The 27,954-nt window shown below is 33.8% G+C and overlaps 3 protein-coding genes across 10 annotated transcripts; 2 read left to right on the top strand and 1 right to left on the bottom strand.

Moving 5' to 3' along the window:
• Window positions 1-4,582: 4,582 nt before the first annotated feature.
• Window positions 4,583-11,607, top strand: LOC140835702 (cytosolic enolase 3). Of its 2 annotated transcripts, XR_012118952.1 has the most exons (13): window positions 4,583-4,895; window positions 6,831-7,005; window positions 7,187-7,258; window positions 7,342-7,458; window positions 7,539-7,619; window positions 8,013-8,089; window positions 8,154-8,257; window positions 8,858-8,956; window positions 9,075-9,160; window positions 9,397-9,483; window positions 9,892-10,089; window positions 11,067-11,308; window positions 11,418-11,607. XR_012118952.1 is itself a non-coding variant. In XM_073201110.1 (12 exons), the coding sequence occupies exons 1-12, from the start codon at window positions 4,636-4,638 to the stop codon at window positions 11,133-11,135; spliced, it is 1,425 nt and encodes a 474-aa protein (XP_073057211.1). In that variant the 5' UTR covers window positions 4,583-4,635; the 3' UTR covers window positions 11,136-11,607. The 2 variants fall into 2 exon arrangements, 1 of the variants encoding a protein (XP_073057211.1); XM_073201110.1 differs by having other exon boundaries at window positions 11,067-11,607.
• A 1,154-nt stretch (window positions 11,608-12,761) lies between these two features.
• Window positions 12,762-22,211, bottom strand: LOC140835677 (uncharacterized). 7 transcript variants are annotated; one of them, XM_073201080.1, is made up of 5 exons: window positions 22,040-22,211; window positions 17,569-17,804; window positions 17,358-17,449; window positions 14,936-15,480; window positions 12,762-13,205 (listed from the first exon to the last, which is right to left on the bottom strand). In XM_073201080.1, the coding sequence occupies exons 2-5, from the start codon at window positions 17,606-17,608 to the stop codon at window positions 12,986-12,988; spliced, it is 897 nt and encodes a 298-aa protein (XP_073057181.1). In that variant the 5' UTR covers window positions 17,609-17,804; window positions 22,040-22,211; the 3' UTR covers window positions 12,762-12,985. The 7 variants fall into 7 exon arrangements, with proteins under 7 accessions (XP_073057181.1, XP_073057184.1, XP_073057186.1 ...); XM_073201083.1 differs by having other exon boundaries at window positions 17,569-17,768; XM_073201085.1 differs by lacking the exon at window positions 22,040-22,211 and adding an exon at window positions 18,349-18,462 and having other exon boundaries at window positions 17,569-17,768.
• A 2,645-nt stretch (window positions 22,212-24,856) lies between these two features.
• On the top strand, window positions 24,857-27,421 carry LOC140835667 (ras-related protein Rab11C-like). The gene is made up of 3 exons (XM_073201067.1): window positions 24,857-25,132; window positions 25,291-25,513; window positions 26,673-27,421. Exons 2-3 carry the CDS (start codon window positions 25,349-25,351, stop codon window positions 27,153-27,155), a joined length of 648 nt encoding a protein of 215 aa, XP_073057168.1. The 5' UTR covers window positions 24,857-25,132; window positions 25,291-25,348; the 3' UTR covers window positions 27,156-27,421.
• Window positions 27,422-27,954: the final 533 nt, after the last annotated feature.

Below are 27,954 nucleotides of genomic sequence, written 5' to 3'. Positions count from 1 at the left end.
TATAAATTCGTGAGACCGTATAATGGGATACTTACTCTTGATTTATATGATATTTGTACCCAGGATTATGTTTTTTTTCCCATTGATGATGCCAGAACTCATAACTTTTTATTTTTTGTTTGAATTGAGTAAATTCTCGGATTTCTATAATAATTTATAAATCATATTACTAAAATAAATTACACTTAAAAACTTCATGCGACAGGCTGGTCGGACCACATGCCTTTGTGTCCGTATCATAAATTTTAGGCACCCACCAATATTAATTGTAGTGGATAAGAGGACGCATATTCTTCTGAATCTCATTTCTGACTCTGTTCGTTCGGTCTCACCTATCAAGAATAGATTTAAAAAAAACGTCATCTCTTCGTTTGAAATTTGACAAAAACTTGCATGTCACGGTCTCACAGATTATATTTTGTGAGTCATATATCTTATTTGGGTCATCCATAAAAAAACATTACTTTTTATTATAAGAATGATCCGTAAAATATTTAGGCATCAACCAAATTATTTGGGTCATCTACGAAAAACTTACTATTGAAACTATTTTATTTTTTAATAAATGAAAACATTGATTATTGGATAAAAAACGTAAATTTTATTCCACCTCGCTTCAAATTTTATCCTGTAAAAATATTCTTAGGATATTCCCTATTACTTTTTATACAATAACTATTTTATTTAATCAAATGTCTATTTATAAATTTGCAGTTTTTCATTTTTTATTTTCAAACAAAATCCATTTATGATTTTCACAATCTATAAATTTATTCACTTATATAAAAGTATGCGTAAGTTTCTTGTGAGACGGTCTCACGAATCTTTATCTGTGAGACGTGTTAGTCCTACCGATATCCACAATAAAAGTAATACTCTTAGCATAAAAAGTAATATTTTTGCATGGATAACCCAAATAAGAGATTTATCTCACAAAATACGATCCGTGAGACCGTCTCACATAAGTTTTTACCTAAAAGTATAATACTTCCTAACAAAACTTGAAATGTGGGGGGAAAAAAACAAAACAAAACTTGAAATGTGATTTAATTTCATAATAATAATAATAATACTAATAATAATAATATCATTAAAATTCGGTGTTACAACTATTTGCATGATTTAAAATTGATCAAGATAATTAAATGTGGCACTATAAATGGGCGTCACTCCTCGGGTAAAGGATGGAATTGGGTACCATTTCGGAGCTGGCCTTCACGGTTGAACGTAGACATGATACAGTCCAAATTAAAGATTGTAACAATTTCCTTGTTCTTTTGAATTCCGACTTAAATTGGTCCAGATTAAATTGGGTGTTTGGTGCCGTCGTACGGACTAGCGTATATATTGCATTTTTTGAATCTAAACTTAAATTGGTCTACATTAATCTTAGCAAGCACAATATGTTGTTGTTGTTTTTTTTTTCCCGAATCTAGACTTGAATTGGTATATATTTACACCTATTTGGGTTTAAATCGCGTGCTTTGAATTTAGACTTTAAACGGGCTATATTAATTTCTCACGTGTTTTGGATTTTGAGTGTTCCTTAAAATCACAACTTTTGAACCTGGTCTCAAAATTGATGTCACGTTTGCAATGGTAAAAGATTAAATGGTTTAATAATTACTATTTTTTTGAGTTGTTTGATGTATTGATTATTTTTAAATTGTAGTTATATGTTTTTTTTTTCTATGCTTTTCTTTTATATCCTAGTTCATTTTTCAAATACTATACCATCAATTCAGCATTCAAGTACAAAGACAAAAGATACATAAACTTTTAAATTCAAACTTTGATTCTTTACGAGTTCCACCTTTATGAATGAGCTTCTTAGCTCATCCTTCTAATTAAACGAGTTTCTGTATAATATTATAACATTTCAATTTTGGTCTACCATATTTTTTTTAACAATTTTATTCATTTTTATATTTGGCGTTGACATGGCACTAATGCAGTGTTGATGTGACGATAATATGTATAGTTTGATATCAGCACTTCCGATGAAAAAGACTAACATTGCTAAAAAAGCAAAAAAAAAACAAATTGAAATTTGATTGTGTAAACGATCAAAATCACAAATTGATAAAAATAATTAATCAAAAATGCAGTTTTCCATTCAAAAACTGTACATACATGCTCGTGGGCAAAGGTAAAACAAAAAACAATAACTTTTGTGAAACAGACTCAATGATCATATTTTGTGAGACAGATTTCTTATTCGGGCCATCTATGAAAAAATATTACTTTTTATACTAGGAGTATTACTTTTTATTGTGGATATCGGTATGGTTCGTCTCACAGATAAAAATCCGTGAGACCGTCTCATAAAAGACCTACTGAGACCAAAATGGCATTGTTGAACTCTAACACTGTTTGGTTCATATTGGGTTTATCCATTCCAATTTCTCGAAGCTGAGTCAGCTTGCCTTCTCCGATCTTACCTATTTATCTCCAATGGATATTTGTACCACGAAATGACACCCAAAAAAAAAAAAAAACTAATAATAATAAAAATCGCACATTTTTATATTTAAAAAAGTAAAAATATATTCTGACGAATCACATCACTACACGTCAATCATATGTAGGATTAAAATTCGTAACAGTCAACCATTACGAATTTATTTAACATATAAAATTCACTTGCGACGTTAAACTATAATTTCCATTGTCATGGAATTCACATTTTTTTAATTCTACTTGGAAAATGACTGATCAAGCGTGGCTTTTGATGAATTAACACTTCTGGAAGGCAATATGTTATTATTACTGGGAAATGTTTTTAATAAAAGCAATAAGTTTTATTAAAAAAAATTGAAGATGGTATTACTATAATTGAAATAAATATAATTTATTGTTTTATGCGAATCAACATTATTATATCATTCTGAAAAATAATTAGAGTTTAAAACTAATTATGTTATTCTTATTTAATCTCACGAGTTCCACGACGATATATTTACATATCTTTGGTTCCGAGGTCCCTAACATTTAAGATAAAAACTTGTGTGAGACAGTCTCACAAGTCGTATTTTGTGAGACGGATATCTTATTTGTGTCATTCATGAAAATGTATTACTTTTTATGCTAAGAGTATTACTTTTTATTGTGAATATCAATAGGGTTGACCCGTTTCATAGATAAAGATTCGTGAAACCGTCTCACAAAAGACCTACTCAATATTTAATAATGTTATGATATAAAGTTTAAATGGATTTATGGTTAGTTTTAGGAGAGAGAGATTTTTTCAATCTACAGGACAAATATTTATATATATTTTTATAAAAGTGTTTTTTTCAAAAGATTTTAAAAATTATTTTAATAACAAATATATGTTTGGACGACTATTTTATAAAAAAATATTTTTTTAGTTAAAAATTATATTTAGAGAACATTTTTTGAAAAATATTTTACAATTTTTTTTTAAATCGAAACACGTATTTTAAGTTTTTATAATTTGTGAAATTATATCGGGTTCTAGCTCGAGCCATTTATTCAAATGAGGCCTAACTAGAGAAGTGGGCATTTTTTTCTGGCGTTCAACTCGATCATAGCCTATAGCCCATGTTTTTATTAGACTGGACCGAGATATCTGATTTCTCAATTCTTTTAAGGTGTGTTTGGTTGATTGGATTAAATAAGGATAGATTAATAGTCCAATATTTATCGTTAAAATTTTAAGTTGTTTTAATAATCATTTTGACCCGTTTTAAGATCCAATTTTATGGATAACTATTTGATTAATAAAATTGAATCTTAAACCGAGTCAAAATGATTATTAAAACATCTTAAAATTTTAACGATAAATATTGGACTATTAATCTATCCTTATTTAATCCACTCAATCAAACACACCCTTATAGAATAGATGCTTGAATATCAAATTTGGAACGGTGGAGTTTTCCATTAGAGCTCGGGGTTAACAATTCGCTCACAAAAGTTTTAGAAAATAGAGACTATTTTGGCAAAAACTTGTGTGAGACGGTCTCACGGGTCGTATTTTGTGAGACAGATCTTTATTTGGATAATCAATGAAAAAATATTACTTTTTATGCTAAGAGTATTACTTTTTATTGTGAATATGGGTAGGGTTGACCCGTCTCACAGATTGTGATCCGTGAGACGGTCTCACATGAGACCTACTCGACTATTTTTGGGTAGATGGCAAACACTCGTTTATTTAAAGAAAAATATAGAAAACTTGTTATAATGTTGGGTCAATTAATACAAAAGCTCATGTAAGAGAGTCTTACAGATCAATTTATGATACATATATTCTATTTAGGTCACTAATCGAAAATATTATTTTTTATACTAACAAGAATTTTTTTTTATTGTAAATAAGTATAATTCGTCTCACGAATAAAGAAATGTCACAAGAGAGATCATCTCTATCTTGTATCCCATATGTCATTCCTAGTATAATTTTTTTTTTTTTAAAAAAAGATTTTTGTATACTTTATAACTTCCATATAATAAACGTCAATTTTTTTAAATATATATACGTATTATTAATTTATAAATTTTAGTTATTAGAAACATTTTTTCACCTCACTTGCTATAAAAGGGGTTTTGATTGGTACTAAAATAGGTATCGTTCGACTCTGTGCAAACGGATTCGCGCAGGGAGAGAAAATGTCGGTGCAGGAGTATCTGGACAAACATATGCTCGCTCGGAAGATCGAAGACGCCGTCAATGCCGCCGTTAGGGCAAAAACGCCCGATCCCGTTCTATTCATCTCCAATCACATGAGGAAATCTGTTCCCTCCGTCATCACCAAGGTTAAAGCCAGGCAAATCCTCGACAGCAGAGGAATTCCTACTGTTGAAGTCGATTTGCAAACCAACAAGGGCGTGTTTCGTGCTTCCTCCCCCAGTGGTGCCTCCTCCGGGATGTAAGAGCTGTTGGATCGATTTTATTTATAATTATGTGACGTGGGTTGTCCATCAGAACAAATTGATCAACTAACAATTCGGGTTATTGAGCTTTAACCTATCTAATAGGTGGTGGTTCATGAATGCTTTAACCAATCAAGGTTGAAATTATTTTGTTACTTGGTAGTTTTGGAATGGTGAAATGTTGGCAACCATTTCTAGGGACTCCAGCTGAAAGCGTGCTTTGTTTTTCGCTTAAGCTTCTTCGAACTTTGTTGAACGTCAATCGATTGGTGCTCAGACACCATACATACTTGACATGATTCTTGTAAAGTACTCTTGGGCTTTTAGTTTAATGCTCTATTTAGTGGATGTGGTTTATTGGCAAGAACTTGTTTAATCCATCATCTGGGCTCCTAAATAATTAAAAGTTGATCGTATTACTCAACCAAGAGCATTAAGCATTGTACAAGACAGTGCTGTAGGAGTAACCCATTACCTTCTGGGTTGAATTGCCACAACATGATCGTTCTTCTTAGCAAGAATTATTGCAGTGGGACAATGGCTAGGAGGATTTGAAAAGCATTATGACATTAAGATTTTCAAGGCTTAGCTCAAGACCCCAAGTAATAAAGAATATGATGGTTGATGAATTCATATTGTTGAAACATGTGAGCTTGTCTTAGTGGAGTTAAACGAACTTTGAAGAATTTGAGCATAGGTGCTCGGGGCTATTGAAATGGTGATGTGAAAAATAAATGTGAATGTAAGCAGATGGAGTTCCTTGATGAGAAGCAAGGTTTTGCAAATAACCGTGGACATAGAGATGGACAAAGACTTGGTTTTCAAACTTAAAATTGTAGAGGCATTACTAGAATTAGTTTCCTCAGAAATTTTATCGAAAGAACAAAAAAATGGATAACACTGTCTGGAAAAACAATTATTCGTATGACTCGGTGATTATCTGTTTGAAGGGAAATTTCGCATGCCAACTGTGGGGTTCACTTCTAATTTAGTCTAGATGAAAGATGTCATAGAGAAATAAAAGTAAATTACAATAGTTGAGAAGTTCTTATGCGAAATGCTATATTTCTGGTGTGTGGAATAAGCTGCAAATATTGCATCTACCTCCCCGGAGTTTCATAAAAAGTTACACAAACTTCCTCTCCTAAATTATTGTTGCATCTACCTCCAATGAAGTTTAAAAATGTACGCATATTGATATGAAATTACTACACTATTTTTATCTAATTCCTCCAAGGCAGGCAGATGTAATTGGAATTTTTATAGGAGAATTTTGTGTGATTCAATGTATAAGATTATCGGGGGAGATAAGATGATGTTTCTTTTCAACCCTTATGTTTCAAGTATTCATGTTATTTGTAAATTAGAGTACTCTGGAGTCTGGACAAGTATAACCAGAGTTCTTCATCCTAACCTTAGTCTTATTAAATGCCTCTGTTTGTCTATTGCTTTCCTTCATTTGCTCAATCCAGTGGCTTTTGATCTTCCTCTTGTTGTCTTTATGGAAGTCAAGGAAAGCAGCAAATAGTTGATGCTCTTGTTATTTGTTGGTCACAGAAGCAGTAGTTTGTTGAGGATAATTGAAATTGCTATAGAAAGCCGGAAGGGCAAAACATTTTAATCTAGGAACACATAGATGGTTAATTGTTACGTTATTGATGCCCACTACAAAGGATTTAGTGTTTGTTGCATTGATTTCAGCCAGTTTTGTGGGGCTATAATTTTCAAATCTTGGTTGATATCGAGTAATTCTCATATGTTTAATTGTCTCTGCGGTCTGCATAAACGTTTCATTTATTCTTGTCACATGAATCAACTTGTTTGCTCAGTCACTTATATTTCTTCAAGCTTTGTTTGATAGAAGATACTGATATTATCCTTGAAGTCTTTTAAATCGTGCATGAAATCAAAATATGTGCTCGAATATCAAGGTATGAGGCTGTTGAATTACGTGATGGAGACAAGGGTACCTATCTTGGGAAAGGTGTGAGTAGAGCTGTTAATAATATTAATGAGAAAATATCCGAAGCTTTAATTGGTATGGATCCAACTCTTCAAGTTCAAATTGATCAAGCCATGATAGACCTGGACAAGACTGATAAAAAGGTAGCGATCAGACTTATTTAGTTATGTGTGTATTGCTGCCTGTTTATGCATGTGCATGCAATGACTAAAATTCATATAATATCTGTCACTGTCTTAGATTTTGTTTAAATGCCTTACATTTACGCTGGACTCTGGTGAATTATTTGGTTCTCTTCATTAAATTTTGTGGTTTACTGTTTAGGTTGAACTTGGAGCTAATGCACTTTTAGCAGTTTCAATGGCTGCTTGCAAAGCTGGGGCTGCTGAAAAAGAGGCATGCATAATGGGACATGTTATTGCTTTTCTTTTGCAGTCTAACTGTCTTTTCATTATCCTTTTCTTAATGTTCTCCTTCAGGTTTCACTTTACAAACACATTGCTGATCTTGCTGGTAGAACTACTTTCAATGTTCCTGTCCCTGCTTTCACTGTAATAAATGGTGGAAAACATGCTGGGAACAATTTGTCAGTACAGGTAAGGAACAATTGAATATGGGCCTTAATTGTTATGTTTTGTTTTAAACTCATCAACAATGACAATAAAAATATTGTCAGGATATTATGGTTCTTCCCGTCGGAGCACTCAGATTTGAAGAGGCATTGCAAATGGGTTCAGAGACTTATCATCATTTGAAGGTTAGATTTTCTAACTGTAATACACCTCGTTTTACTGTTATATCCGCCTAGTTTATATTCATCTTAATACTTTGCTTTAATCATCTTATACTCTCTTGCAATCATGTTTATCAGAATTAGTTGAAATATAGCATCGATTCTTCATCCGCTTCATATATTGTGATACTTATGATTTGTTCCATCAATTTCTGCATATGATTTATAGTGCTTCTTGTGGATTGGAACTTGAGTTCTTTGTGATCCTTGTGGGTCTCTAAGATCTCTTGTCTATCTGTTTTTTGTATCGTATAACATTTAATATGTGTGCTAAATTACTGTTGGCTGACTTTTTGCTGAATGAACTGTCTGTTGCTTGCATCAAATTCTCAGTTGTATTTGTAATCTTTTCCTCAGGCTGTGATTACAGAGAAATATGGATTGTATGGATGTAATGTTGGGGAAGATGGTGGCTTTGCTCCAAATATATCCAGGCAAGTTCTATCATTTAGTTTGATCTGTTGAACAAAGTTGGTAATTTTGATATCTGCACTGCAGTTTGAAAGAAGGTTTAGATCTTGTAAAGGAGGCAATTGGAAGAACAGGCTATAACGAGAAAATAAAGATAGCAATTGATATAGCTGCAACTGAATTTTGCATAGGTGATGTGTCCTTTTCTTGCGCAACCATGTGAATACAGAGCTTCAGCCCCAAGACATCAGTCATTCTTTTGTACTTGTTTACATCTGTATTTCATATGGTACTCATGTTTTTGAAGTACATGACATGCAGTATGGGTTTTAAACGTATAAGTATGCATATCCTGGCATTTCAACATATTTGATAGTGTTGTATTCTTCTTGCATTTACAGTGATGTAGTTTGCGACATGGAAACTATTTTTTTCGATTCGTTAATATGTCTCTTTCCAAATTAATGAGGCTTGTGCAGTCTTTTTGCCTCTAAATTGCGAATAAGGAGTTTTAATACAATTTATCACTTATATTTTAGTTTTCTCTAGGCACACATGCAAGTTATACTTATATTTTATTTGACCATGTGTATTTAATTTATTGATTTGTAACCTTATTAGAGTATACGTAGATATATTTAGAACTTTTATTCGTATTCGATACCATATTGAAACATGTCCTTCATAGACTTCGGGGTCATCAGTATATTTGATACCATATTTCTCCTTAAATATCTGTTGTTCAGGTCTAGCTGGGGAAAAACTGATTTTCTTTTATCCTGCTTATTTAGGTACGAAGTATGATTTAGATTATAAATCACCAAATAAATCTGGTCAAAATTATAAGTCAGGAGAGGACATGATTGCTATGTACAAAGAACTTTGTGAAGGTATTTAGTTGCCATTCAGTTTTCTGTTGTAGTTCTTTCATTGAATATTAGGTTTTAAATCTTCATTTCTTTTGTTCTTTTACCTTACATTCATTTCCCTAATGTCTGGCTATCTCAGCTTACCCGATTGTGTCAATTGAAGATCCATTTGACAAGGAGGATTGGGAACATTCCAAGTATTTTACTAGTCTTGGGATATGCCAGGTTTATTTTTTTATTCTTACTGATGAATTTTACTTGCGATGTCTATCCTGCCAAAGTTTTGGCCTAAAAGCTTACAATTTGACCAACTATCACATCAGTTAAAGAGTTATTTGTAATCTCAATGCATAACTCAATTTGGAAGACGAAAAATTTGAAATGGTGATCGTGTTATGTTTCAACATTGATGTGTGATCGACTTTGTTTCAAGATAACCTGACAAGTATTTCTTCTTTCAGGTTGTTGGAGATGATTTGTTGATGTCAAATCCTAAAAGAATTGAGAGAGCCATGCAGGAGGCTGCTTGCAATACTCTTCTTCTAAAGGTCCTTACTGATTTGTATTTATACATTTTTGCTGGCTTTCCCCCGTGTTTTTGTCCATACCATGTTTGTTTTTTAATACAGTCCACTGCTCACTTTGTTTTTAGGTGCTCACTGCCCATGACAAATGGACAGTGAGAAACTATATGCTTCACTGCTGGTAGTTTAATTGAGTTCATGGTTCTGCACATGTGAATATATATTTGTAAATTGGCGAGGCGCTTGTAACTTTTTTGCTTTCTCTTTTTAATGTCTCAGTTCTCAACATGACTCTGGCTTTCTGACTGAAAACAATATCTGTGGATTTCCTAAGGATTTTTCTAGATAATGATTTGAAAATAGTTTGCATGCTCTGTGACAATCATTGCTCAAATTTGTCCGAACTTCATTTGCTGTTAATTTGAATTTCAGGTTAATCAGGTGGGCACTGTGACTGAGGCCATTGAGGTGGTCAAATTGGCCAAGGATGCTAATTGGGGTGTGGTGATATCTCAAAGAAGCGGTGAGAGTGAAGATTCTTTCATAGCTGATTTGTCTGTTGGCCTTTCAGCTGGTCAGATTAAGGCCGGTGCACCTTGCCGGGGGGAGAGATTAGTGAAGTACAATCAGGTTACATCTAGCATCATGTCTTTTGTATTTTATTATTTTATTTTTTAAGACATTGGGTGTGGGTACTGTACGGGGTTTGAACACGAGTTGCTAATCAATTCCTGTAATTGGGAAGATGGGTACCATTCAACCAAAGGATCATGACCTCATGTGGTTTTTTGTAATCTAGTACTGTACAGGATCTACATGTCAGAAAATTAGATCCTTTTCCAATTCTATTGGAAGAAAGTTAAATACAATTTTTTCTAGTAGTTACCTTTTTCCTTTTTCTTTTTGGCCTGTCCACAAGTATGAAATTTCTTGAGAGCTGCTCTTAATTGCGTTCGGGTGCTCAATCTATCTTCTTTAACCATATTAACATGTAAAAACAGGAGAATTTTCCAAGATCTTGACGAAACTTCAGAAGAATGTTGGGGGAAAATAAAATTCAATACAGCAAATTGGATTAGACTAGATAAAAAATTTCATGGATTGTCTATTTCTGATATTTTGAGAGATTGGTATTATGTGTATTGCTAGAAGTTTTAGAGGTTACGATTAGTGGACCTCTAGTCCGCTTAATGTAATATGGATTTATCATTATTAATAAAATATTGTTTCCTATAAAAAAAAAACATGTAAACCAAGGGAATAAATGATTGGATGACTAAAATTAGAATTGTGAACTTGGTAACTTAGGCTCTACACCTGTCTTGTTTTTATATCAATTTATGTTAATAAGGTTGTATTTCAATTTAATTAGACAGTGGTAAGTTCAGAAGATTCCAAATTGTTCAAAATTTAGGCTTGCGTGATATGATCGAAAGGTTTATTCTTAGTTTCAATGGGATTGAATATTGGTGCATATTTGAGTTCCTGGTTCAACCGAGTTGCAAAATATGTAACTAGTGCTGTTTGTGCACTTCCTGGTGTGTTCTATGCTGGCTTTGAAAGATTTGAAATTCGAACACAAGCTAACGGCGAAGTATTTGATGCAGTTGCTCAGAATTGAAGAAGAGCTTGGGGATCAAGCACTTTATGCAGGAGATGACTGGAGAAATTGCTGACAGTTCCCACCATTTTGTTCTCAAGCAATTTGCACCCCATCAAAACCTCCCTGAATTATCCAGTATTTGTTCCCAGGAGGATCAGAAATCGAATTCTCCAAATGCCCTCAGGGGGACTCAAAACTCCCGAGCTTTGAGATACCACCCATAAGTTCGCAATGTGGTTGCTAGAGGTTGGAAACTTTCATTGTTGAGATTCGAGGGTTCTGTACAATTTTGTTGCGTATGCCATTTCAGGTATTTTGTATCAAAGTTGTCTCATTTATCGTTTTCTAAATGCAGATGGATGATATCTGCATATTCAATCAATGTGAAAACACGTCATTTACCTGTGTTAAAAAAACATGAGATGAAATGATTGTGAGCCTGTACGATTTCATAGTGAGTTCCATATACAAAAACTTCAGTATGATGTGTTGAGCCTGCAATTTTTGAGGCTATATTGTATCAGAAATTTGATGACTCGTTTTTAGTGTGTTTTGGTATAAATAATCATGTTTCAGTTGAGGTTTCAATCAAAAGCGATCATGCTGCCGTGGGGACTAAATTAAGATTGGACTTGAACTTAATATAATATATATATATATATATATATATATATATATATATATATATATATATTGTAATAAGAGATATTAATATGAAAATAGTTGGCAAAATGATCTTGGTATTTTTTTTTTAAAAAAAACTATTATTCCTAACGTATTTGAAATAGGAGAGTTACTTTTTCTAAAACGAAGTTCAACCAATATCATTTTTCAAAATTTATATATTATTTAAATTAATATGTAACCACATAAAAAACAATATTTAAAAAATTTTAAAAAGAAATGGCTTGTACTCGGTGGAGATACTAATGTCTGAGAGAATTAAAAAATGAAGTGGTCGATAACTTTAGCCGAAGTATAGGTCCGTCCTTGCAGTGCCGCCGATGATTCTGGCTTTTTATGTTAGATGTATGCATGCGTTACGTTATAGTTTACTCGATCAATCGAAAATTGCAAGTGTGTAGTTTTGTGTTATTTTTCAAGATTTTTTAAAATGTTATTGAGGTGTAAATTTCGAACATTGATGAAGCCTGTTGGGAGTAATGTTGTGAGTTGTGACGTTGCTTAAACGGATGTCTCAATTAATATTATAGATGGTTAAGCAATTAAAGAGGGAAAATGCCATAATCAAGTAGGAGCCTGAGACAAATTGGGCTGAAAATTCATGATGGATTTATTATTATTTTTTAAAAAAAAATAGGAAGATTAAAATTTACTTGTACGAAAACCTAGGGAAAATTGGGCTGAAAATTCATGATGGATTGGCAATCTGGAGGCTTGGGATCGTTTCAAATAATCAAGTAGGAGCCTGAGACATATATGTTTGTCAAAATAAAACCTCAAACAAAAAAAAAAAAATCGAACCACATGTGCTTGAAGTGTGCAAATTCTTGAACTGTGGAAATTTGGGCTAGAATATAAAAAATTACATATTTAACCAAAAAGAGAATATAAATTACGACTTCTACCACAGATGATGCAGACCTCATGCAGAAATCTGACTCATAGTGTGCAAAATATGTGCTTGAAGTGTGCGAATTTGGGCGGATCAAAAAATGTGCAAATCTGGGATTATGTTAAATAAGCAATGTACAAATCCAAAAATAACATAAGCAGGGCAGAATACCATACAAAACAGTTATTCATAGTTTCTCAACTTTGAACCATTGAAATAGAACCACAAAAGGTTTACTACCCCTCGAGATTCATACCAAAAATAAACAAAACAGTCCCAAGGACAATTAGAAAATGTCAGAAACACAACCCCACGAAGAAAGTCATCAAGAATTCCCCGAGTTTTTTTTAATCTTCTCCATTAAGGTTTTTTGTATGAAAAATATATGAAATGACAAAGGTCAAAACCATGAAAGCAATCATAAAGGTCAAAACAAGATGACCGTGCTTAAACCCATGGGTCTCAGAGCCGACGTCAGAAGTCTGTGATGCCACTTCTATGTTGATTACTTCATTTCCAAGCTCAACCATAAAGTTCAAGGCAATGGAACCACAAATTTCACAAATTCTGCATTCAATAGATTTCATGAGATAAAAGAGATGTAAAGTCGAAGAGTTACTGTATGATTGAAATAAAACAAGTCAAACAAAGCATAGCTTCACACGACCAATAATCCCATTTCAAGAAGTTGCGTAAATCATAAATAGGTACCAGTAGATTAACCACAGTACATACACAATGAAAAATCTTCAAAGCCAGCTTTGTTGGTATCTGTGTGAAAGTTCATTTTCCAGTAAATAGGAAACATGCAGAACAACAAAAGACTGAAACAGACAATCAAACTGCTGAATTGAGTTCTTAAATTAAAAAATGAACTGCTTTTAGCACATAGACAATGAGAGAACAAGGATGTACTCCCTAATCTCATAAATGCCAGCATTTTGGAAGACAATAATATTTTATTTTGGACAATGAAATGGAAACGATATTAACAGGGACAAACTTGAATTACAGGAACATGAGACAAATACAGAAGTTATTGTAGTCTGAACCTCACTGCAAAGCAAAACATAAGAATTCATCAGATACTAAACCCCAGGAATTACAACTGTCTCTGTGCTAAAACATCAAATTATAATGAAACATGATGTGCTGGACATCACACTTAACCAGTAGATCACGGTACTTTTGAGATAATTATTTTCGCAAACATTACTACCACAAGAAATGAATAAAAACACTCTTTTCAAAAAGCGAAGCCATCCCACAAATAAGAAACATAGTACTGTTTGTTAAAACATGTTTATTTATTTAAAGCATTAACATAGGCGCGTGTGATACTTTTCCTTTTGAATGCATTATTCGTATGCCTACTATAACGCTCATTGGTGCTACAAACAAATACATGTCAAGTTTCCACTAACAATTCAGGTTTAATATTCTAAATATTTTGGCTGATTTTTATTCCATGAGAATGTCGCAACCAATCAGATATGGAATAGTGATCAAATCCAAATACGCACGATATTTGCACTGTTTCCCAAAGTTCAGATAAATGATTTAATCATGAAAAGGGGATTTATCCTCTAAATCTATTTTTTCCGCTATAAAGTTAAAAAAAAAGGTTTTCAATTAACAGATGCACAACCATTCTAGTAAGTTATAAAATCCTCTTCAAATGATGGTGTTCTGTTATGTCATCATAAAATAATTTCGGTTGTCATTCCCATAACTCTATATCTTTATATTCATAGATAGACATTCTAATAATTACTAAGTAATTTTCATGTTAAATTCAGGCTGGTATTTGGTTTAAAATGTGAGAAACAAAATTAATACTTCTTGCAACATTTAGGGGCTAACAATGGAGATTTTTCTAACTTGAGTTGGACTGTTGGACAAAAGCAAAGTAACAGAAGAATTCACATAGTAATAAGGAGGTTCTATGTTTCCAGAAAATGATTTTCGACAAACAAAACAATTACAAAATACATTAATAGTATAACATTTTTGCATCTTATGCACCAACTGCCATTGAAAAGGTATGCTGTGGTTTGGAAATTGTTTTCCTGACAATTACATTCAAAATCAGCTTCACATTCTTCAACACCAAAAATTTATTGGCATACTCGGTTATTTCATTAAGAGTAGGTCTCCTGTGACAGTAGATCCGTGAAACGGGTCGTCCTGCTCCATACGTGCAGTAAAAGTAAAAAATGATAATTTTCATTCAATATCCATTTTTAAGATATTCAAAGAAGTAAATAAATATAGAAATAATATGAATTGGCACTCACGGATCTCCCTTGATTTGGAACCAATTTTCAGCACAGTGCACGTGGGCGATCCCCAAATCTCCTTTACAGCTACAGCCCAATTCAACTGGAACCCCTGTAGAATCCTCATCTCCTTGACTATCATCGTAATTTCCCTCCAAATTTAAATGACAAATCCTACATCTGAATCCTCTCTCATCTCCATTATTTTGCAAATTCAGCTCTGATTCACCACGTTCCAGATCAACCTCTTCTTCCTCTGAAATTGGGAGGACTGGACAATCTAATTTCTGTTGGCCTCTTGGGACGACAAGAGTGCCGGGAGACCCTCTAGAAGAGTCGCACATGAGGAGGGGATCATCTGTCAGGGCAACAGGCAGTGAGCCATCAGCAACCACATCTGAGTCAGTTTCTGAAAAGTAAAGGCTGTTGCCATCTGTTACAGTCCCGCTACTGCTAGCCATAGAGGACCTCCGAGCGCGACGGCGGTGGTGATGGCGAAAATCACCACCATCCGCATGGCCATTGGGTTTTGCGTCGACGTGGATATCATCTGCAGTCGACATCTGAAAGAAAAAAGCCACAAAGAAATCTAAAGCAAAGACAAAGGGGAGATTTTGTTCACGAATGGTAAAGATAAAAGATTGGAAAACAAAGTTGGTAGATTTTCTATTCCTTGTTTCCCAATGCAGAGAGTGTATATAATCTAATTTTAAATGCGTGCGATATTGTGCGAATCCCTAAAGTGAAATTGTATATCCACATTTAATGTCAGTCTAAAAAGAGGAAGCACGACATCAAAGGGACAGCACATACAGGGTACTATTAAGTATGAAATTTTTCAGCTATTCTTCTGTTGTTAAATAAATGGCTGCTGCATGCTAAATTCTTTCGGAGTTTACGACTATGGTCATAAAAGTAAGTAGGAAGACTAATATTATTTTTAATGCAAGCTATTGTGGCAAAATATTAAGTAAAACCATTCTATCAGGATTAGTTATAGCACATATCATTTAGGAAAAACGTACAGACATGCCTTTTTGCCTCAGGCGTATCAATGCATCACTAGTTCGCAAAATGCAAGGAAAGTTATATCAAGTGCTCGCTCAAATTTCGTTAAGAATGTGACTATAAGAACATTAAAAGAAATTTATGAAAGCACTTCTGGTATTTGTAGACTCGTGATATATTTGCACGCACGACACACTTCCCACAATGGTGATATTAATTCGCCATTACTAATTAAAAAGTTAGAAATCTGGACTCTATACGTGGACATATCGAAACTGTCAATGTCACATGCAAATTTTGATGCAGCAGTTTAAATGCAACCTCTGAAATTCTCAAAAGTCACCAAGGGGATATCACTGAATGAATTCTCTAAAATTGGTCTCCTCAAGTTCATCTGGATACCATACTAAGAAAGTTATCACTTTGTTATATAACTTCCTTTCCCCTCAAAGTCCACCCAATGAGTGCACCACATGCTACCTCACGAATAAGCATACATATTTAAGATTTCCATTGTGGAACCGTAGCCTAATTTAGTGAAGCCTGTGTGGGACTGTATCCTAATTTTATGAAGCCTATGGTCCCATGCATAGAAAATATTTGAATATTTAAAAATCCATTCATGAAGCATCTATCCATGTGTCAACATGCACACACATTTAATCATTTATACAGGTACACAATAGTACTTCCTTCATAGTGGGATGTATGGGTATTTGGTTTCTGTCCATGCCTTTAATCCAGTATTTGATAAATTGCAATGTTTGATAATGCAAAAAGATACACAAAAGAATTAAAATAAATTCTCAATTTTTGTGAGATAAAAATAATAATTTTCCTTCAAATTTACCAGTATTGGTCAAGTTCGCCTGCCAGCCTGCCAGCCATAACAAAATACTGTGGTAAGTGACAAAGAACTCTTTCATAAATTTCTATGCATCAGGTCCACCAACAATTAATTAAAAGAAAGGGACAAAATGGAAATATAGTTTCAAGACACATAGAATAACACTTCGTTTCCACTGGTAAAAGAATTGGTTTTCTCTTATTGGATGCACAACAAAACTGCTATCATAACCAGGCACGAGTGCACTACTCCTGTTCCAGTGCAACATTAGTTGATGCCAATTATCAACTATACTCAACTATATAAAGTTCTCCACCTCATGAATGATGAAAGTATTTAACTATCCAAGAACATGACAGATTATCAAGTATTTTCACGGTAATGAATTTCACAATGGAAGAGAGTTTTCTAATGAATAATGCGCATTATTGAATGTTAGATTAACAAAGTTTTTTTATTCATACAGATTGGCCACAAACGATTCGATACAACTGAAAATTTTATAGTTTATGGTATAGATAAACTTTAAACATAATTCAACACATACATCACTAAAATAAATTACCGATAAGTGGCTCAACATACTTCTCCCAACTGAAAATGAGGGAATTTCGTCAAATTGAGCTGAACATTCACCACCAGAAAGATCTCATGATATAGTTCAGCATACCCAGCCACTTCATATAGAAAGAAAAATGCAATCCCACTTTCAAAAAATTGGCCCAAAGCAACAATCAATCAAACAGATGAAAAATACGTGGAAATAATTCCTGGGTCAAGGCATATAATTTCTTACATTCATCCCCATGCAGGTCACTATAGGGCCATTTCATCATGTTTACAAAACACCAGCATCCAGCCTCATCATTGTGATGGTTAGGTGCACTGGAAGCAGATTAGCACTTAGCCAGGAATTCATGTTGCCATCTCCAATGTGAAGGAGCGGAAATCCGTGAGAAGGTTCCAATAATTGAGAATTTCTTTTTTGAAGCAGAACTGCAATTTCATAATGCCACTCCCTGCTCCATCAACCTGACACGAGTCATCATCACATTAAAAAAAAGCTACCTAAATGGAAGAAAGTAGGTAGGAAACATCGTGTGTGACAGATAAAAAATGCTTCTGGTCAGGAAAAAATAATAACAATAAACATCATATAATAAGATTCAAGGTCAATTCATAACTGCAGATACTCCGGTGAAAGGGAAAAGCATCAAATTCAGTCAAATCTTGAAATTGCTTGAGATAATTCATTAATGATTGCGTGCAACAACATTTTGGTCTTGGCATTTCTTACATATACCAATGCCCAAACACGACACAATGAATGAGACATAATGATATATGTGCTCAGGCCATCTCCAACCCATAAATCTATTTTGGTGCAGTTTCTGCACCAAATATAACATTCATCTTCAGCCCATTTACTTCAAATCTTACGCTAAAAAGTATATTCCTAGAATATTCTTTTTGTTTACTATTTATTTATAAATTTAACAATATAATTAATGCTAATATTAGTATCATAATTTTATTAATAGTTAAATATATTTATTTGATTCTTATATATATTAACTCTAATATTTATAATACGAATCAATACAAATGCTTCATTATTAAAATTGACATAATTTTAATACAAATAATTTATTTTTAAAACTTAATATGAATCCAAATTCAAACATCTGAACAACTATATTCCTCCCACAAATGATCAATTAAAGCATTTCGTAGTGCATAGTGAGCATCTTTGTCTTTTATCCTTTTATATCGAGCGAAAAATTTTTGAATCTGATATTCTCATCGACAACCATTTCTACATCCGGAGTTGGTGCTTCTCTCATATCTTCAATGGGTGCGCTAAGGTCACGTTCATCTTCGATAATCATATTGTGCATTATAATACATTCTGTCATTATATCATGTAAATGATGTTTCTTCCAAGCACGTGCTGGAGATGCCACAATCGCAAATCGAGATTGGAGAACACCAAATGCACGCTCCACATCTTTTCTACAGGACTCTTGTTTCATTGCAAAATATTTCTTTTTTGGACCGTTTGGATCGTGGATAGATTGTACAATAGTTGACCATTTAGGATAAATACCATCAGCCAAATAATATCCTGTATCATATTCTTTTCCTCCAATTGTATAATGAGCTCGAGGGGCAATACCTTGTGTGATGTCGGAAAATAGATTGGACGATCCCAAAACATTTATGTCATTATTGGATCCGGACATACCAAAATATGCATGCCATATCCAAAGGTCGTAGTCACCTACTGCTTCTAAAATTCTGCATATTGACCCGCCCAAGCCGTTTGACCATTTTTCCACTTCCAATGCATGCAATCAAGACTTCCCAACATTCCAGGGAATCCGCGTTTTTTACCAATATAAAGTAACCTGACAACATCATTGGCAGTAGGAGATCTCAAGTATCGCTCAGCAAAAACTTCCACCACGGCTCGACAAAAGCGTTGAATTCATTGAATTGCAGTGGACTCTCCAATTTTGATATATTCATCCGTAGCGTCCGCGGGTAATGCATAAGCTAAAATTCGCAAAGCAGCAGTTGTTTTTTGAATAGTCGGTAGACCGAGACGCCCCACACTATCACTTCTTTGTGTGAAGTAAATATCATGATTCTTTACTTCATCAACTATACGAAGAAAAAGATTTCGAGACATTCGAAATCTCCGTCGGAACATTGCTTCGTTATATCTTGGGTTATCAGGCAAAGTAATCATTGAACAGATTACGGTCCGCAAATTCCCGATCACGGTGAATTACAATATGATCTGGTATTGAACCTCCGTGTGTGCCTTTTTGCTCATGGTGGATAATGTAGGTAGCAACCAACTGTTGATCTTGTGCTACAATATTCAATATTACATTTCGTGTATTATCCAAATTCTCAAAATCATCCATTTAATTAATAGGTGTTTCATCTTCATTATCAGACAATGAAGATGAACTAGAGGATGATGCGTGAAATTGGAAATGAGAATTCATTTTCAAGTTTGTGAGAGCGTAGAATGTTGTGTGAGAATCTATGATATTTCGTCGCATTATATAATAATTTATCAAAAAATATGACCGTCGGATGAGATTGCCTTATCTACAATCTGTCCGTTGAATTAGATTGCGTTATCTACAACCTCATCAGTATTATGACCGTTGGATGAGATTACATCTAATCTTGCCTGTTGGATGAGATTACAATCTTATCATCTTCTTGACCGTTGGATTAGATTGCCTTATCTAGAATCTGGCCGTTGGATTGGATGAAACACCTATTAATAATTGAATAGATGATTTTGAGAATTTGGATAATACACGAAATGCAATATTGAATATTGTAGCACAAGATCAACAGTTGGTTGCTACCTACATTATCCACCATGAGCAAGAAGGCACACACGGAGGTTCAATACCAGGTCATATTGTAATTCACCGTGATCGGGAAATTGCGGACCGTAATCTGTTCAACGATTACTTTGCCGATAACCCAAGATATAACGAAGCAATGTTCCGACGGAGATTTCGAATGTCTCGAAATCTTTTTCTTCGTATAGTTGATGAAGTAAAGAATCATGATATTTACTTCACACAAAGAAGTGATAATGTGGGGCGTCTCGGTCTACCGACTATTCAAAAAACAACTGCTGCTTTGCGAATTTTAGCTTATGCATTACCCGCGGACGCTACGGATGAATATATCAAAATTGGAGAGTCCATTGCAATTCAATGAATTCAACGCTTTTGTCGAGCCGTGGTGGAAGTTTTTTGCTGAGCGATACTTGAGATCTCCTACTGCCAATGATGTTGTCAAGTTACTTTATATTGGTAAAAAAACGCGGATTCCCTGGAATGTTGGGAAGTCTTGATTGCATGCATTGGAAGTGGAAAAATTGTCCAACGGCTTGGGCGGGTCAATATGCAGAATTTTAGAAGCAGTAGGTGACTACGACCTTTGGATATGGCATGCATATTTTGGTATGTCCGGATCCAATAATGACATAAATGTTTTGGGATCGTCCAATCTATTTTCCAACATCGCACAAGGTATTGCCCCTCGAGCTCATTATACAATTGGAGGAAAAGAATATGATACAAGATATTACTTGGCTGATGGTATTTATCCTAAATGGTCAACTATTGTACAATCTATCCACGATCCAAATGGTCCAAAAAAGAAATATTTTGCAATGAAACAAGAGTCCTGTAGAAAAGATGTGGAGCGTGCATTTGGTGTTCTCCAATCTCGATTTGCGATTGTGGCATCTCCAGCACGTGGTTGGAAGAAACATCATTTACATGATATAATGACAGAATGTATTATAATGCACAATATGATTATCGAAGATGAACGTGACCTTAGCGCACTTATTGAAGATATGAGAGAAGCACCAACTCCGGATGTAGAAATGGTTGTCGATGAGAATATCAGATTTCAAAAAAAAATTCGCTCGATATAAAAAGATAAAAGACAAAGATCCTCATTATGCACTACGAAATGCTTTAATTGATCATTTGTGGGAGGAATATAGTTGTTCAGATGTTTGAATTTTGATTCATATTAAATTCTAAAAATAAATTATCTGTATTAAAATTATGTCAATTTTAATAATGAAGCATTTGTATTGATTCGTATTATAAATGTTAGAGTTAATATATATAAGAATCAAATAAATAAATTTAACTATTAATAAAATTATAATACTAATATTAACATTAATTATAATTATATTGTTAAATTTATAAATAAATAGTAAACAAAAAAAATATTCTAGAATTATACTTTCTTATCGTAAGATGTGAAGTAAATGAGTTGGAGATAAATGTTATATTTGATACAAAAATTGTATCAAAATAGATTTATAGGTTGGAGATAACCTTAGGAACACCTTCAAAGTTCAAACATCTAATAATTTTCCAGGTTCAACAACTACAGTGGCTTTAATCGAAGACCATTCCGTTCATTTTCTGCAAGACCACGTTTTATTCTGGTGAAAATTCGCGGTGACTGTCTTTTCTTCCCCAACCCCGAATAGTTAATATGATTTCTTTGTTCGCAGAACTCTCGAAAATTACCCTTTGCCTCCCAAGTTAAATAATGGCTTGTATACTATCCAGTCTTGCAGCTCCAGAATATACATAAACCAAAACCAGTTACTTCCGGGTATTTGTACACAAACATACACACAGTAACACAAAGCAATGGTTTATTGTCTGGAAAAAATGTGATTTTGGAACATTTACCAGTCAATGACGAGCTAAGGAGTACATTCTCCATTGTGGGGCCATCAGATTGGCCGGAAGATGTGGGTATCTCCACGCCATTAGCCATGGAATCGTGGAATATTTCTCTGCTGCACCGCATTCTTCCCGAAGCTTGCCTCCTCCACTCCTCTTCCGTTGGATAAATAAATTAATTAATCGTCTCTTGTTTGGTTAGCAAGGTAAAGGAACCATATATCTAATTTTGAAAATTAATATTTTTTCCTCAAATATTTGAGTAAAATAAGATGTTGTAGCCGGAAAATTTTAAGAAATTAAAAATTGTAATAAAAAAATTGAAATAAAGATGAGCATTGGATTTATTGCGATATTTTTTTGGATTTACCAAACATTTACAAAATGACTTATAAGTGCTTAAATATTTCAAGAGTAGGTCTCTTATAAGACGGTCTCACGAATCTTTATTTGTGAGACGAGTCAATCTTATCGATACTCAGAATAAAAAATAATACTCTAAGCATAAAAAGTGATATTTTTCATGGATGACCCAAATAAGATATATGTCTCACAAAATACGATCCGTGAGACCGTCTCACACAAGTTTTTGTCATATTTTTCAAATGACTTGGAAGCATATTTTTATTTTGACATTCAATATATTTGCATCTATTTTTAAGTACAAATATGATACTTCTTTCGTTCCCAATGTAAATATTTTATTTTTTCATATGTTTCAATATATACTGCAATATTATTTTACCAATATACTCAAATTCATTAAATACATTAATTACTCTCAACAAATTTTTCTATCATATTAAAATACTCATTAAATGAAAATAAAATGAGATTTTTCTTTATAAAACTTGTTTTCCTAATATTTTCTTGATTGTAAGTGTATACATAAACCTAAATATATGAGACGAAATGAATTCAATATAAGGAATGAAAAAAAAAATCCAAGACAAACATGACCTTGTCAAGATATGTTGGTTTTGTTTTTTTATTAATTGTAATAACTCATATATTATAAGAATCCATGCTAGTGGCTTTGAGCATGATGGACTGTACTTTTAGGCTGCATTTGGTTTAGAGGATAAAATAAACTAATGATTAGTAAGTAAATGATAAAGAAAATGATTTTGTAGGAATATATTATATGGTGTTATGTTTGGTATGATTTTTAAGTATGGGATAATTTTGAATTTTTTGATGAAAGGACAAAATTGCCCCTTTTTTTTTTCTTCCACTCCGGCGGCGACGGCGGCAGTTCGGCGGCGACGTCGGCGGTGGGTGGTCTGGCGGCGACGGCCGGCGATGCTGCCGGTGGGTGGTCGGGCGGCCGTCGACGTCGGCGGTGGGTGTCGGCCGGCGACGCCGGCGGTGGGTGGTCTTCCGGCGACGGCCGGCGGTGGTCATGGCAGGAAGTGGTGGTGAGTTTGGATATAGGAGAAGGGTAAAATTGGAAAATAGGAAGGATTAAGATTTGGATAAATAATCCTAGGGGTGAGGAGGTATTATTTTAACCCACATAATATAACCTAATCATTCATATGAGGTATTGACTTGGTTAAATAATCACGCGAACCAAACGACTGACTAGGTAGGATAAAATAATCAATCCCTCCTAAACACCCGAACCAAACGCAGCCTTATCGTTTTAAACGTTTGATTGCCAATTAAATTATTGATACTAAGTTTGACTTTAGAGTTTAGATTATAACTCTATTTGCGTGCTAATAAATGTAATTAACATATTTTAATAATATTATTATTTCAATCATATAAAATATCAATTCATAATTGTGACTTCATAAATGTATGAAGTTATCTCACCCAAAATAAAGTTGTTGGGCCATTTTTTTCTATGCAAAAACTCGTGTGAGAAGGTCTCACGAGTCGTATTTTATGAGACGGATCTCTTATTTGGGTTATCAATGAAAAAATATTATTTTTTATGCTAAAAGTATTATTTTTTATTGTGAATATTGATAGTTCACCCAAAATAAAGTTGTTGGGCCATTTTTTTCTATGCAAAAACTCGTGTGAGAAGGTCTCACGAGTCGTATTTTATGAGACGGATCTCTTATTTGGGTTATCAATGAAAAAATATTATTTTTTATGCTAAAAATATTACTTTTTATTGTGAATATCGATAGAGTTGACTCGTCTCATCAATAAATATTCGTGAAACTGTTTCTTTCTATTCTTCCCTTTTAAACAAACTCAAATGTCAGGCCACCAACCCGTATACATCAACATACTTTACATTAAAATTATCAAATCAATTTTTTTTTTTAAAAAAAAAGAGATAAAAAAGAATTTATTTGACATAATTTAACATTTAAAAAAAGAACACAAAAACTATATCTCACGAATCAATTTTTAAGACAGATCTATTACTAGACCTGACAAATGAAAAAAATAATATTATTTTTATGTTAAAATTATTATTTTTCATTATAAGTAAGGACCGGGTCACTCGTTTCGCGAATATAGATCTGTAAGATCGACTCATATCAGACAGACTCATTCTATTAAAAATAATAATAAAATAAATATAATATTACTAAAAAATTGATTTTGATTGTGGATGGCTATAATTCATTCATCATTCTAAGTCATGACCAAATTACAACATACTCATGGGTAAAGTAGACGCTGGGTGTGGGGGCAGTGCCCCCACACCATATCAAGGGCCCAAAATTCATTTCATGGGGAGGGGGGAAAATAAAAAATAAAAAAAAATGGGTCCACTAAAAAATGATTTGAATGAATTTAGGCACAAAACAAATACACTACATAAAGTTGACGTCTTCCAATCATGTGAATTAATTGGACATTAAGACAATGTTTGATACATGGGAGGTCAGTCATATTCCCACGATCCCAACTGTCACCATTGACGCCACCATAAATTTTGTCTCCAAGATCCCATTTTTTTCAAATCAAACCATTTATTTACCCTCTTCTTTTTTTTTTCTTTTTTTTTTTTGCTTTATGAGGAAGTTGTGGTGCGATAGTTCGTCCCCATTTGAGTAGCCATTTCAAACTTGGTAGCAACACTGTTTGCTTTTATATTTTAATCTGAACGCTCAAGATCTTTTCTCCACGGTAAGTCGCGTTATTCGTTTAATCTTATGTTTGCCTGCCTGGGTTATTGTGATTTCTTGGTGGGTTTGGTTGATATTTGGATCTGAATGCGTAGATCTGAAAATTTTTGGATCTAGGAATTTCATTTCTGAGTTTTGTTATGGGTTTTGTGTATGAAGGTGTAAGGGGAGTTGAAAATTGAAATAGACGGTGATAATAAAGTAAGAAAAAAATCGGATGGCGAATAGAGTGGATAACGAGTATGATTACCTATTCAAGATCGTGTTGATCGGGGATTCAGGAGTCGGGAAATCCAATATTCTTTCTCGGTTTACACGAAATGAGTTTTGTTTGGAGTCCAAATCAACCATTGGAGTTGAATTTGCTACCAGAACTCTTCAGGTCAGTAACTACTATTTTTCTGACGTGTATGATTGATTTCTGGCTAGTTTTTTTTTATTACTGTTTGATTAACTAATCATATGCATAGCGTGGTGAATGATTGGTGACTTAAGAAATGTTTCTGTGCACTTCATGAAGTTTTGATCTTCGGATATGATGTCTGCGACAAACAGTTCAATTCCATGTGAAAAAGAGGCCAAATGTAATGTTGTCGGGGGGCTGAGATGTGCTGTCTGAATATTTTAAATTCATGATATGGTCATAAAAGGTTGTGATTTGGTTCTACAGCAATTAAGAGTACTTGGTATTTATGCTGTTTATGTATATGGGACAAGAAAATGCTGATCCTTGTGGCACTTTAGAGGAAGGATTACAACCCCGAGCTACACTAGGTCTAGGTGGTTCCGCTGCTGATTGTTGATTGGATTAAATTAAATTCGGTTGGTTTTATGTTCATTGAAGTTTAGAGAAAGCATCATAAAACCAGATCATGTTAGGTGGTTAGAATTCCTATGGGATTTCGGTACTTTTAGATTTCAGTTGGCCTTTTCTTACGGGATATTGTCGGTATATATGCATATATTTCTAAATGTGTACTTTGAATGTGTGTAATAAATATAGTGGTTGGTATGTTTGTGCACACTATTTTGTATCTATTTTGAATTTGTATGTGATGTATCCTTTATTTATTACTTTGTAAACATGGTTAATATTATGACTTGAATCATCTTATGATGGATGCAATTTGTCATGCGTGGTCAAATGTTGCTTTGTCTATGATATGATGTAGGAGGGTCCTGGTATAACTTTATGACCGTAATTATCCTTTATTCCTGTGACATCATCATGGAAGCCTGCATTGTGCTTTGTTTGAAATTGAAGTCTCGGTTAACTCCTTTCATAAATCGTGCTTAATAATCTCATTTCTATGAGTTTACTATCCATACCTCGTAACCATTTCTTGGGTTTCTTTAGTTCTCATTCTGAAAATAGGTGTCTATCTTTTTTACCGCTCAAAAGTCATGTTGAATCTCATCCATTTCTTCTCTTTTTCCATAAATTGTTGGTTTGTGTTGATAATCCATGTCGCGAACGGTGACGAGTTTGGAAGCACCATTGGTTCTCTTATTAACTCCGGTATACTTGACATACTATACAGATAGAGGGAAAGACGGTCAAGGCCCAGATTTGGGATACTGCTGGCCAGGAACGATATCGAGCCATCACGAGTGCCTACTACAGAGGAGCCGTCGGCGCACTCCTTGTTTATGACATTACTAAGAGGCAAACTTTTGACAATGTTCAAAGATGGCTTCGGGAGTTGAGGGAACATGCAGATTCCAACATTGTTATCATGATGGCTGGAAACAAATCCGATCTCAACCATCTCCGAGCAGTGGCAGAGCAAGATGGACAGACTTTTGCCGAGAAGGAAGAACTTTCATTTCTTGAAACATCAGCCCTGGAGTCACATAATATTGAAAAGGCATTTCAGAGTATTTTAACGGAAATATATCATATCGTTAGCAAGAAGGCATTAGCAGCACAAGAAGCTGCTGCAGCAGCAGTCCCTGTTCACGGTACCACCATCAATGTTAGTGATACTTCTGGAAATCTGAGAAGAGGCTGTTGTTCAACTTGAGCTATATCATTTCAGGGTGCAATTTCGGCATCCATATGATCCGAACTCTTGTTCGGTTCCATTTTTTTTTGTTACAATATATTCTTGTGCAACACTTTCTTACTTATTTTCTGTGTGTTAGTTTAAAGGCGGTGTTGGTGGTCAAAGAGTTTTAGGTCCAAATGACTAGTACTGGTGATGTTTGTTTGGAAGCAACAATTTTTTGTCTTTTGGTCAACCTTTTGCCTTTCGCATTCTTCGGTTGGAATTCATTACAAATTTGGATACTCCCTTGGGTCTTTGCGATTTCACTTGACCATTTCTTCCATGTGGTTGCCTATATGACTGGATGATTCAAATGTTGAAAAATCGAGTTATTTGCTTGTTACTGTCGTCTTGATATATCAATTAAAATTGGGGAAAATTACATTGCCCTGTAATTCATGTTTATCACAATTTTGGTCATGTTAATAGTGAACATGTATTATTTGTCATGTAACTTGCGTGTTTTTTTTATCCGATTAACGGCAAATTTGGATTTCAAGTCTTTTAATTTCCATGTTTTTCATTTTTTCTCGTTTTTTGTGGAAGTCACTTGTATCTGTCGAAAATTGATAATGTAGCGAATATGGATGTTGATATGAATTTTTGATATAGAGCTTGCATGTGTCGTGATTTTATTAGAATATAATTTGGAAGAAATACAATGGATTTTGATTAAAAAGAATTGACAAAAAATAGAAGAAAAAAAAAACATGCAAATTAAGTTATTAAAAGAGTAAATTCATCAATTAATAAGACCAAAAAAGAAAAATATGCA

This window comes from Primulina eburnea, chromosome 1 (genome assembly GCF_022965805.1).
Source record: "Primulina eburnea isolate SZY01 chromosome 1, ASM2296580v1, whole genome shotgun sequence".
Lineage (NCBI taxonomy): Eukaryota > Viridiplantae > Streptophyta > Magnoliopsida > Lamiales > Gesneriaceae > Primulina > Primulina eburnea.
Note: the sequence above shows the minus strand (reverse complement) of the source record. Positions and strands in the feature narration are given on the sequence as shown.

Coding starts and splice junctions, on each gene's coding strand:
- LOC140835702 (XM_073201110.1), top strand. CDS start 4,636: ATGTCGGTGCAGGAGTATCTGGACAAACATATGCTCGCTCGGAAGATC. Junction 7,006..7,186: donor TGGACAAGACTGATAAAAAG/GTAGCGATCAGA, acceptor TTTACTGTTTAG/GTTGAACTTGGAGCTAATGC. Junction 7,459..7,538: donor GGAACAATTTGTCAGTACAG/GTAAGGAACAAT, acceptor AAATATTGTCAG/GATATTATGGTTCTTCCCGT.
- LOC140835677 (XM_073201080.1), bottom strand. CDS start 17,608: ATGATGAAATGGCCCTATAGTGACCTGCATGGGGATGAAT. Junction 17,450..17,568: donor TGACCTGCATGGGGATGAAT/GTAAGAAATTAT, acceptor TTCTATATGAAG/TGGCTGGGTATGCTGAACTA. Junction 15,481..17,357: donor CTCATTTTCAGTTGGGAGAA/GTATGTTGAGCC, acceptor TTTTTCTTTCAG/ATGTCGACTGCAGATGATAT.
- LOC140835667 (XM_073201067.1), top strand. CDS start 25,349: ATGGCGAATAGAGTGGATAACGAGTATGATTACCTATTCAAGATCGTG. Junction 25,514..26,672: donor TTGCTACCAGAACTCTTCAG/GTCAGTAACTAC, acceptor CATACTATACAG/ATAGAGGGAAAGACGGTCAA.